Source organism: Solanum stenotomum, chromosome 3 (assembly GCF_019186545.1).
Source record: "Solanum stenotomum isolate F172 chromosome 3, ASM1918654v1, whole genome shotgun sequence".
Lineage (NCBI taxonomy): Eukaryota > Viridiplantae > Streptophyta > Magnoliopsida > Solanales > Solanaceae > Solanum > Solanum stenotomum.
Window position 1 is genome coordinate 59,630,953 of NC_064284.1, and position 13,606 is coordinate 59,644,558.

At 31.3% G+C, this 13,606-nt stretch overlaps 2 protein-coding genes across 2 annotated transcripts in view; both read left to right on the plus strand.

Moving 5' to 3' along the window:
* LOC125859849 (uncharacterized) overlaps window positions 1-13,606 on the plus strand; it is a 662,179-nt gene that overhangs the window by 340,439 nt on the left and 308,134 nt on the right. The window lies entirely within an intron of this gene.
* Window positions 6,825-13,419, plus strand: LOC125859851 (ADP-ribosylation factor-like protein 8b). The gene is made up of 6 exons (XM_049539694.1): window positions 6,825-7,048; window positions 11,916-11,997; window positions 12,104-12,136; window positions 12,236-12,357; window positions 12,745-12,906; window positions 13,117-13,419. The coding sequence occupies exons 1-6, from the start codon at window positions 7,011-7,013 to the stop codon at window positions 13,232-13,234; spliced, it is 555 nt and encodes a 184-aa protein (XP_049395651.1). The 5' UTR covers window positions 6,825-7,010; the 3' UTR covers window positions 13,235-13,419.

The following is a 13,606-nucleotide window of genomic DNA, read 5'->3' on the forward strand; positions in this document are numbered from 1 at the left end:
ATTTTCAACCTCAATATCTTCTAACAATTTCACCAATTTCTTTTGAGAAATTTCTCATACATTTTCTATCAATATCCATTGATGTGAGATTGCAATAAATATGGACCTACATTGAATTTTTTACCGATTTATTGCTAACTTTGGTATTTGAGGACAAATAAATCAACTAAAAATGTAGATGAATTCAACCCTTTAGTAAAAAAAAAAAAAAAAATCCTTTCCAATATTCCATCTTCAAAAACCCTTATTTTTTCATGACATACAACAATCATAATTTTTGAAATCATAAAAAATGTGTTAACGAAATGTTCTTTTGTTTGATAGAAATCTCAAGTTTGATCAGAACGAAGTTTAATGATTTTTCTCTCTTTAGTAGATCTGAAAAAAAAAAAAAAGAGATGAAGATTAAGATGCAGGTGAGGTAGGGTACAATGGGGGTGTTCGAAGAAGGAGAAAGGGGGTGAGATAAGGGGTTCAAAATAAGTGAAAAGGGCTAGGGGGTTTTGCAGAAGAAGAAAAAGGGGATTGGGGGGTGGGTGGGTTTGGAGAAGATGAAAGTCGGGTTGGGTGATTTTTTTTTCTTTTTTAATTATATAATACATATATTAGTGGGACCAATTCTTTAATAAAAAGGAAAGATGCGCTTGACTATTTTCTTTATGTTACATCAGCATTAAGGGGGGTATTTATTCACTTTAAGTGAGATTAAGGGGTAAATAAACATCCGTATAGTTAAAGTACTAAAGTAAGTTTTCCTGTCAAGTTCAAGGGGTTTTTTTAAATGTATTTTTCCTTAAAAAAATAAAAATATCAATAGCCAATTAAATTCGTACCCGAGGTATCTTTTGAATATCTTTTTACTTTACATTAAATTTTGTAGGTAAAACTTACAAAAAATTTACAACTTTGCCAAAATCAAAAAGCAAAAATGTTCCACTATTTTTTTTAAAACTCTCGTTTGATTCTGCTCTACCTTCTTTGTGTCTTGTTATTATCGCCGTCGCCAAAAACTCCTGAAATATTAAAGCCTAAAGTGGTTTCTTTCTAGGATAAACTTTCTTCCCTCTTCTTTTTTGTGTCGTTCATTCACTTCCTATTAAATTAAATATGAACTCAGTAGAGCTAATTATTATACATTTTGATTTTAAAAATTTTGGTGCACTCATTTGGAAAAAAAGAATAATTACTTACTCAATGCTTGGACACTTTTCGTAAAATTTTTGACTACGCCACTAACTTTCAAAGTAATGACTCGCCACGATACATTATTTTGTGATAGTTTAATTATTATTATTAGTTTCAGTTTAATATCAATATTATAGTATCTTTTCCTAATAATTATAATAAATTTTCGCACACGATATATTACTGTCATAACAAATTGTATATATTATTTAAAGCTAGTTAATTTCTTTACTTTATCATATGTCAATAATCAAATGTATTTTGTATTCTTTTATTAAAATAAAAAGCTTACACTAAACTAAACAACAATTAGAAGATTTCGATTCAATTTAATGCAAACAATACACACTTTGATACAATATACAAGTTGAATACATAATATCTACTACTTATATATAAGTGTGCATAACCACACAGGTGAAGGTCAACATACCTGCTTCACTTGTGTGGTTCCACACTTACATATACATTTGCAAAAAAAAAAAAATCTCCGTTTTAATTTGTTTTTTTATTTTTTAATTCTTTTATATATTTAAAAAATACGCAAAAAATACTATAAATCATGATAATTGACAACTTAAAATATTTTAAAAAAAACATATAAACTACTACTTATATATAAGTGTGGATAACCACACATGTGAAGGTCAACATGCCTGCTTCATGTGTGGTTCCACACTTACATATAATTCTCCGTTTTAATTTGTTTGTCTTATTTTTTAATTCTTTTATATATTTAAAAAATACGCAAAAAATACTATAAATCATGATAATTGACAACTTAAAATATTTTTTAAAAAACATATAAAAAATTGATTGCTTATAAAAAAATTCGATTGATTCATAAAATTAATCTATTTGTGTCACATAAAATGGGACAAAAGAAGTAACACATATTATTTAATTTGAAAACTACATAAAAAGTATTGTAAATCTCAAATCTCAATTATTAACAACATAATGACTCTTGAAATTCTATTTGTGATACATATATTGGGACAAGGTAAAAAACATATATTATTTAAAAATTACGTAAAAACTATAAAATACAATAGTTAACAACTTAAAATATTTAAAAATTATATTAAAATTTAATTAACTCTCTAAATTTTACCTATATTACATAAAATGAGAACAAAAAAAATAATATTGAATCCGTGCTAACACGAGCACTAAGGAGAATAAGCTACCGCCTCTCCGTCAACATGTCTGTTGTTGGGAATTAATAGTCAATCTGGGGTTACTTTTGTCAATTCATCCTTTTGTAAGACACGTGTACACAGTCACTTCACAACTCTTTCTTTGCTTTTAATGTTAGTGTTAACTTAATGGGTTAATTGTACATAATGACAAACTATTAATGTAAAATAAATAAAGTAGTTATCGTTTCATTTATTTCCTTTAAGGAGCAAAGTCTCGGTCAATTTGCTATTAATGGGCCCCACCGATTTGTATAAGTAAGAAAAAAAATTGACGTTATTCCTTTTATACAATCTCTTCTTCTCGTTTATATCTCTTATTTCCTTCAATTTCTCCCAAATTTCTCCCCAAAATCAGTTTGAAATTTCAAATCTCCACCAGTACGTTCTCAATTACGGTTTCAAAATCCCTTAAAAAATTTCAGGTACCACCAAAACTTTTCTCAATCGATTAATTTAAATTTTTGTCTATTTTTTCAAGATATTTTTCACATCAGTTCATAATCCATACAGAGTTTTCATTCAAACAATGGATGCCCAGTCTCCCTCTAAAAGATTCACAAGAGGTATACCCTTGCATGTCGAAAATAGTGTTGAACACCCATCGTTTTCCTTGGGTTTAACTCAGGATTTTGGGGAGGTTGCAGGTTCAATGTCCAAATCCAACGCAATGCAAGAGATCAGATCCAAATTGAAAAATGACCCAATCAGATTGGAGGAAATGAGTGCAAATCGAAGCAATCCAACATCAAAATTATAGAGGAAGGTAAGAAAGATCAGTTTGATGCTGGGTCAAGTAAAAAAAGAAAAGAAAAGCAATTAATTATACAGATGACAATGCAAAAAGAAAGGAAGTAGTTGTTTCTGGCTCATTGGAGCACGATGAGGTATTTGTATAATCATTATTTTTGTATATGTTACGATTTTATATTTTTCTGTGTTGATTCATTTCTTCTATCTGTTTGTTTATACAGTTTTATACAGTCACTTTGTTAATATCTAAAGTTAAATGTATAAAATAGAACTATTTAACTATACATACAAGGTAAACAATCATACATTTGAAATTGGTTGTATAATGTATCATATTAATAGTTATTGTATTAGTAGTGTCACAATAACTTCTATATATATACAGTATAAACATTTATACATTTGATACAGTTTTGTGCATTGTTTTATGTATAAGTTTTTGCATTTGTATAAGGATACTTGTTGTACACAGCTAATGAAGTCATTTTTAGAATTTCTGTATAAAAAATTAAATTATATATACATATATCTTTATATGATTAAGAATCTCAACAACAAACAAAACATATACTTATACAAATTATAGCGAATTCAGTTTTTCAGTAATATACATATTCCCATTATATACTTATACAAATATTTATATACACAAATTAAAGCTTTATACAAATATACAATTGACAAATCTAAAATAATTGACATATACATATACCTATTGTATATAAATATACATAATCAAATATCCAAAAAAAGGACTAACCTGCTCTGTATAAATATACAAATTCGAATAAACAGTCAACAATGTCATATACTTATACAACTCACAACAACACTAATTGGTACATGTATATAACTTACAAATTCCAATGAACAGTCAACAATTTCATATACTTATAATGTCACAACAACACTAATATGTATGTATATAACATACATGGAATTTAGTTTTTCATTTTTATACATATTCTGAATATACAATTATATAAACCATTATATACACAAATTAAAGCTTTATACACAAATTTATAATTTCACACAGTGCAATGGTATTGTTACTTTCACACCGTATAGGTTTTTGCATTTGTATAAGAATCATATATCCAAAAATAGGATGAACCTGCACTGTATAAATATACAAATTCAAAACAAAAGGTCAATAGTTTCATATACGAATTATACATATCTTACTGAATCATATCTAAACACTTATACATATAAACTCTAAGCAAATCATAATACAATTTCATCTTCATTCATAGTTTCAACATCAATTATACAAATCCGAACAAAAATATTACTGTGAAAAGAGCGAATATCCGATCACGAATTCAAAATAATCAACAATTTCATCCAGTAAATTTGCAAATCACAAATTTTCCTAGATTTCAAATTAACTATACAAATCATAAGTGTTAAACTCTATTACGAACAAAAATACACCTCTGAATCTACATTCAACAGAAATTGATGAAAGTTAAAAAGGAAATCTGATTTTGAATACACGTTGAACTCCAATTTCGACAAAAAAAAAATAAAATCAGAGAATTTTTTCGTCATGAAATTACCTCTTGTTATTATTTCTAAAATCAATATGATCTCGATTGTTTGTATAGTACCGTCAACAGCTTGATCGATTTTCTGAACTGAGTTGCAATGGAGTTCTTACTGTTAAAGAAGACGTAGAAGGAAGAAAATTCGATTGAAACAGAATGTGCGTGACTTCACCGATTTTTTCCCTTTTTTTTCTAACCGAAATTACTGCCTTTTTATTTAATTTTTTAAACAATCAAAACGTATATAAATTTGAAGGAATACCGAGATATATAGAAAGACAGCTCCATAGTAAACTAAAATTTTGCTATGGAGTGCAATTATATAAACTATAGCCATAACATACAATTATGAATTTTATATTTGCCATACATAAAATTTACTCTAACTTAATTATTACTATGTCAATTAAACTTGTGGCCCCTACTTGTATGTCACTTGGATTACTATTATTGTGCAATTTGATTAAATGAAAAATTCTACCAGTGTCACAAAATTGAAATAGATGAAATAACATATCTTATTTAAAAATAACGTAAAAATATTATAAATCATAATAATTATCTATTAAAAATATATAAAAGACATTAAAATTTGATAACTCTCGAAATTTTATCGATGACACATAAATTGGGATAGAAGGAGTAACATATATTATCTAAAAATTATATTAAAAGTGCTATAAATTCTAATAATTAATAACTTAAAATATTTACAAATCATAAAAAAAATTAATTGACTTTTGAAATTTTATTTATATCACATAAATTGAGACAAAATAAATTATTGGACAACTATTTTTTAGTATAGTAGACAACTATTGTTAGACGGAGAAAGTAACATCTATTGTACCCTTGTTGGCACGGGCTCCATTAACTAGTACTCCCTGTGTCCCTAGTTATTTGTCCACTTTTGAATTGACACACCTATTAAGAAAACAATAATTGACATGGTGAGTTTACCATTTTATCCATATTAATTATGAATTGGATGAATTAAAAACCTAAGATTTCATTTTTCAAAGTAATTAATTGAGGGTATAATAGGTAAAAAAAATTGTCCTTTCTTGATTTGTCAAAATAGACAAGTAATTAGAGACAACTAAAAAAAAATATGAACAAGTAATTAGGGACACAGGAAGTAAAATAAATAAACCCCAAAGGGTGAGCAATGTTGGGGATCTTTTCTATTTGGGATCAGTGAGAATATTGGAACAATGTCCATCCAAAAATAGATAGTGGGACACTCCAATTATTGGAGTAATTCTTTTTATTTTTCACCAATAATTGAGGCTAATTCACCTTGTCTATGATTCAATACTTCGCGATAGATATTAAATTATTATATTAAAACTGAAAAAATTGATTTCATAATTTAAATATTATGATATTTAATGTAATATTTGATAAATATTTTAAAACTATATGATTATACAACAGGATTGCCCTTCATTTTGGATAATGTTGTTTAGACTTCAAAATGTTGATTGATTAAAATATATATTTTTGTAATCGATTAAATGAAGAAAACTATTTGAACCTTTTTGTTTTATTTTAAATATTTGTATATGTCTAAGGTGTTAAGTCTAACATAATTGAGACTTATTTTGAAAGGTCAAAAGTTATAATCTTTTAATATAATATAAATATACGTAAATTTAAGTCAAATAAATTATGATTAATTATCAAAATTAAACTTAAAAAAAATACTAAATTAATTTTACATGATAATATTTTAATATTTTAAAAAATTGAAACCATAATTTTCTAATACCTTATCTTACCATGTCCGCCTTAATAAAAGGTCTCAGAGTCGAGCATTAGATATAAAAAAAAATATTTTAGGAATGCCATCTTTAAATGGATCCTGCAGTGCACAATTCAAATTTAGTTGAAGCTCCCTTGCGGAGCTCAGATACGTAACAAATCTTACCAATGTGCCGCACCTAAATTCAGCAATGAATTTAAAACTGTGTGCTGCTTTTATAGCGTCCAATTAGCCAATAGCCAGTTGTATAATCCGACACTAATCCTGCACTTAACAATCCGAATGGCTGTTCAGTAAATCCATGTTACTCGAAGGGCAAATCCGTCACTTTCTTTTCATCTTCCATAATAAATAATCATGTGATTGGACGATTCTCATACTTTTTCGCAAATGCGATAAATAGCTGCGACGCAACGAAATTTCTCAAAAAGGTTCAAATTTGAACCGAACACAAACACATTTTTTCATTTGCGAGTGAGAGCGAGAGAGATTTATATATATACATATAAATCTGCTATAAACTGACATTTTACAGATCTCTCGCTCTCGTCAGCTATGGGTCTTTGGGATGCTTTGCTCAATTGGCTTCGAAGGTATATTTTTCCGATCTAATTCACTTTTTTTCCAATTATACTATGTTCATCTCGATTAGATTGGGATTCAACATTATTAATTGATTGATTGATGTAATCTAAAAACTTTGGCACTTAACGATGTGGCCTAGCTAGGGTGGATTGAAAATTATGAGTTGTTAGGTTCAAATCTTAGCGGGATCAAAAAAAAAAATTTAGGTTGTTTCTTTGTTTGATATCTGTATTGGTAGGAGGTAGTAGGTATTAGGTGGAATTAGTGAGGTGCGTGCAAACTGACTGCGACACCATGATATTAAAATGAAAAACCTTTGCAGGTATCAGGTGGAGTTAGTGAGGTACTTGTTTATTCCCATCTGTTTCGGGAATGTAAATGAGATGATATATGTTAACTCAACGAGATTACATTAGTAGTTTATTGACTCTCTTGAGACGTCAATATTTAAACGTGTGTTCTCTATGCTAGCTTAAGCTATAATTTATTGACCGTGCTAAGACGTAAATAGTCAAACATGTGTTCTTTTGATGGCTAGAAGCATCCTTAGGTCATTGATGACGGTCAAAGCAATGGAGTTTTCCCTGGGGAGCAGAGAATTCCACTCCTTGATTAAGATTGATCACACTTAAAGAGACTCATTTGGTATCTATGTTCAGAATTATGAGGTATTAGGTACAAATTTTAGCGGAGGCGAACAAATTAGGTCATTTCTTTGTTTGGTATCTGTGCTGGTAGGAGGACGTACCCTGTGGAATTAGTATGGTGTTCGCAAATCAGTTCTTATACCATGGTATCTCTAGGGTTAATTTTTATCATTCTGAAAAAAATCCTTTGAAGGAATTCTTTCGCATTTTGGATTTTTGTGAGTTGAATATTAATTTATGAATTGTTGGTACTTGTATTTTCCCATTTGTTTCGGAAATGTAAATGAGATGATATATGTAACTCAACGCACATTAATAGTTTATTGATTCTTCTGTGACCTAAATAATTAAACGTGTGTTCTCTCCTAAGTTGCTCAGATTCTTCACATTCGGTGCCGCACCCATATTGGCACGACATGGGTGTGAGATCCGTACCCGATCTGGTCAATCGGTTTTGGGTACTTTGACCAGATTCGAGGGAGAAATTCTAGACAGATTTAATGATTTCTGTAATCAAAACAAAAACTAAGGTGAAGTTGAAGAAAATGGAATAACTTGTGTATATAAATTTCTATGGTCACTCCCTTTCCTCTTATCTCCTTCTAGGATTGGCCTCTTGATCTATAATTTCTCCTCAATCTTCCACATAATATCTCATAATTTAGGTTTTACAACTCTATTTTTAGATATTTGAATTATTTTTAGCCGAATCCCCGCACCCGTATCCATACATGGATTCGTATCTTAAAATTTAGATCATAGAAGATCCGACCTCTAGATCCGCACCCGTATCAAACACCCACACCCGAGTCTGAGCAACTTAGGTTCTCTTTATCAGCTTAAGCTTTACGTGAAATTGATCACACTTAAAGAGACTCATTTGGTATCTATGTTGAGAATTATGAGGTCTTAGGTTCAAATTTTAGCGGAGGCAAAAAAGTTGGGGGATTTCCTTATGTGGTACCTGTGGAATTAGTAAGGTGCTCGCAGATTGGCCCTTATACCATGGTGTATCTCTAGTGTTAATTTTTATCATTATGAAACAAATCCTTTGAAGGAATTCTTTCGCATTTTGGATTTTTATGAGTTGAATATCGATTTATGATTTGCTGGTACTTGTATTTTCCCATTTGTTTCGGGAATGTAAATGAGATGATATATGTAACTCAACGCGATTACGTTAATAGTTTATTGACTCTATTGAGACCTAAATAATTAAATGTGTTCTCTTTATCAGCTTAAGCTTTTACGTGAGATCGATCACACTTAAAGAGACTCATTTGATATCCGTGTAGAGAATTCCGAGGTGTTAGGTTCAAATTTTAGCGGAGGCAAAACAATTAGGGGATTTCCTTATTTGGTACCTGTGGGCTGTGAAATTAGTAAGGTGCTCATGCCCCCAAGGCCTAGTTCGAGTGGCAAAAGGTGGAGGATTTGTGGTTTAGGTCACAAGTTCAAGCCCCACACCATGCAAAGCGAAGCCTGGTATTTAAGTGGAGAAGGGTAGAGGGGCGGGCCCATTATCCACCGAGCTTAGAAGGTTGTGATTGGTCCAAAGGGCAGGTCACAGACGGATTTCTCGGTTATAAAAAAAATAAAAATTAGTAAGGTGCTAACAAATTGGCCCTTATACTATGGTGTCTCTAGTGTTAATTTTTATCATTATGAAAAAATTCCTTTGAAGGAATCCTTTCACATTTTGGTATTTTGTGAGTTGAATATTGATTTATAATTTGGTGGTGCTTGTATAGTTGTATTTTCCCATTTTGTTTCAGGAATGTAAATGAGATAATATCTATAATTCAATGCGGTTACCATTAATAGTTTATTGACTCTACTGTGACCAAAATAATTAGACGTTTGTTCTGTCTACCAGTTTAAACTTTTACATGAGATTGATCACACTTAAAGAGACTCATTTGGTACCTATGTTGAGAATTATGAGATCTTAGGTTCAAATTTTAGCGGAGGCAAAAAAAATTAGGGGATTTCCTTATTTGGTACCTTGGGAATTAGTAAGGTGCTCACAAATTGACCCTTATACCATGGTATCTCTAGTGTTAATTTCTATCATTATAAAAATTTCCTTTGAAGGAATTCTTTCCCGTTTTGGATTTTGTGAGTTGAATAATAATTTTATGATTTGCTGCTACTTGTGTTTTCCCATTTGTTTTGGGAATGTATATGAGATGATAGATGTAACTCAACACAACTACCATTAGTAGTTTGTTGACTCTACTGAGACCTAAATAATTAAATGTGTGTTCACTCTACCAACTTAAGCTTTTAACGTGAGATTGACCAAACTTAAAGAAACTCATTTGGTACCTATGTTGAGTATTATGAGAACTTAGGTTTAGATTTTAGCGAAGGCAAAAAAAATAAAAATAGGGGATTTCCTTATTTGGTACCTGTGGAATTAGTCAGGTGCTCGCAAATTGGCCCTTATACCATGGTATCTCTAGTTTTAATTTTTATCATTATAATAAAATTCCTTGAAGGAATGCTTTCGTGTTTTGAATTTTTGTGAGTTGAATAATGATTTATGATTTGCTGCTACTTGTATTTTCCCATTTGTTTTTGGAATCTAAATGAGATGATTGATGTAACTCAACGCGACTACCATTAATAGTTTGTTGATTCTGCCGAGACCTAAATAATTAAATGTGTGTTCTCTCTACCAACTTGAGCTTTTAATGTGAAATTGATCACACTTAAAGAGACTACAAAATGTGAAAGAAGCCTACGCAAGCTGAAATACATGGAGTGTTGATATGTCCATCAAGAAAGTTTGGGTTATGATCCCTGGAGTTATTTTTTGGTGTCTATGGATTGAAAGGAACCACAGATGTTTTGATGGGATCTCAACTCCAAACAACTCTCTTAAAAGCTAGATGTTTACTTATGTTGTTCAGTGGGGTTAATTTAACACTGAACAATTTCTTGACTTTGTTAGCTCTCTAGTACTAGTTTGATGATTGTAAAGGAGCTAACAACTTTTGCTTATGCTCTCTGTGAGCCCTTTTGTCTATTCTATAATTCTGCTTCTGCTTGATGCTTTTTAATGACATACCTTCTTAAAAAAAAAAAAGAGACTCAGTTTTAGGTGGCCAGAGTGATTGATTTACTGAGGCAGATTATGACTTTTATCATGAAACTTGGATTACAATGGTGATCACATGGCCTCATTTTTTGAAATTTTATTTTTCTGAGTTTAATGATATTCAATCCATTGAGATAGTGCCAAGCCTGTGGAAAAGGAGACCAAGAGCAATATTCTTGGTTGAATTCCCCAGTGCACTTCCCCGTGACAAAACTAGGGGGGTGCAAGGGGGTTTGCTGAAAATGTAAACTGTATGTACAAGGTCGATATTATTTTGTATGTATACAATAAATGTTGAATCCTATTGGCTTTTTCATGTGTTCACATTTTATATTTTGAATCTCCTTGGTGAAAAAAATTTTTGTCATCAAAAAAAAATATTCTATTGACAAGAAAATTTTGATTTGTGGTTCAACTTCGTGGGATTTCACTGTGTATGTCGGGACTAAAGCAGACATGTACACTAGTTGCAATATTCATTCCGATTTCTCATAGTGGACTATTGAAAATTTGTTAATTTGTTTCTTCTAATCAATCTTGGAACTTCCACGTCTTCCACACACCAAAGATTTTGCATAAGTTGCCAGTAGCATTTCTTCTGCCATAGTTCTTGTCTTCTTGTAACTTTGGCTTTCTTTACTAAATTCATGTGTCTTTTTGGAGGTGTATTGCTAGATAAATTGATTGCCTTGTCTCTAAGGCTTCTTCTTCACAAGAAGCATAATTTATCTAATATTCCAAAGGACTAGATGATGAAAGGTGAAAATGTGAAATTAAATTTCTCCTTTGTACATTTTTGGCTGTTGAGGGTGTGATACGATATGTGCTTCCATCTTATGCCTGAGCTTCCTATGGAGCTCATGAGGGTTGTTTCAGAAGATGAACGACTAATTATTGGCAGATCTATGATTATTTTATTCATCCAGTTTAGTAGTTTCACGCCATGTTGTGCAACTTGGACCTCTTGCTAATTGTTACTCGTGCTTTGTGGCTTAAAATAGAACTGGAAGTTATTTGTATCTTTGTTTTCAAAGGGCTTATAACACACATTGAACTTTGACTGCTTTGGCTCTTCTTATGAAATGATTCCTCATATCAGCTCATTAAAACTTGTTTTTCCTTCAGCCTCTTCTTTCAGCAGGAAATGGAGCTTTCTTTGATAGGGCTGCAGAATGCAGGAAAAACATCACTTGTAAATGTGATTGCTGTAAGTAGATAATTCCTCTATGCTGTTTTTTTCGTATCCTTTTGCTTCTATGTAGTCTGATTGTCTCTGATGACCTAATAATATTTGTTCAATCTGTCATTCTTAGACTGGTGGATACAGTGAAGATATGATACCGACGGTAAGTTTTCATCTTCCTAGATCTTAGTCGTAATCTAATTCCAGTTTTTACTACATCGTTTTGATCTGTGATAATAATACGAATCTATTGGATGTACAGGTGGGATTTAACATGCGGAAAGTGACTAAAGGAAATGTGACTATAAAGTTGTGGGACCTTGGAGGTCAACCCAGATTCCGCAGTATGTGGGAAAGATACTGTCGTGCAGTTTCTGCTATAGTGTATGCTCCTTCTTCAGCTTACTTGATTACATTGTGCAGATGCTACTATTCCTTCCTCATTGTACACTGCTTGTTAGTCATTTTTGAGTGCTTCATCATTATGCATAGTCATAATACTTTTGGAAGTGATGGAAGACAGCACATAGTAGATCAATGGTCTTGTTGTTGTTTGGTTGCATTTAATTTTCACCAACCATGATATGTTTAAGAATAGATGCTAGTTCAAATTACCTGATCAGGCTTTTGACAGATTCATTTCTAAAACGCCTTAGGGGTGGTAGAATTCCTTTCTTTTAGCCGTTCTTTTTATTCAAATCATGAAGGAATTCTACTAATGATCCTGGTAGCCATAGTAGTATCTTGTTTTTGAGTTCTCTTTCCTTGCAGTTATGTTGTTGATGCTGCTGATCATGACAATGTTAGCATTTCAAGAAGTGAAATCCATGACCTGCTGAGTAAGCCATCGTTGAGTGGTATTCCATTGCTGGTATTGGGTAACAAGATTGACAAGCCTGGAGCCCTTTCCAAGCAGGCATTGACTGATCAGATGTAAGCAGATAAAATTGGACTCTCATTGTTGTCTCTCCTCTTCGTAGTTTACGCTATGGTTGATTAGGGGAAGGGGATGGAGTTTACATCTTTCATTTTGGCTAATTGGTCGCAAATTTTGGTGATAGGAAACAAATTCTCTTCCATTTCCTTCTTTCATGATGCCCAACTGCATTACATGTTTTGATTCATTTTCGAATGATTTTGCAGGGACTTGAAATCTATAACAGATAGGGAGGTATGTTGCTATATGATATCGTGCAAAAACTCCACCAATATTGACTCAGTCATTGATTGGCTTGTTAAGCACTCAAAATCAAAGAGTTGAGCCCTTTCTCCAGATCTACAAGTTAAAAGTTGTCAAGCTATTCCTTTTGTTGGTTACTCCAGAGTTTTCTTGTATGTAAATTCTTTTCCAATTGAAAGAATTGATACATGTATTATCCCAGCCTGCAAATTGTGTACCAATGTGTTTTTTGGGGAAGGACAACTTCTTTGATTTATTTGAAGAAACTAATTTATTATATTTTCTCTTTTTTACACCAGTTTGCGTTGTTGACACCAAATTATGACACTTATATGAGTGTGTTTGGTACGATCCAAATTCAACTCCAACACTAATGAGTCTTTTCGTGTTTTAGTTAAGTGATATTTTTTTCCAAATTTTATGTGACTTTGAATAATTTTGAAATCTTGGCTA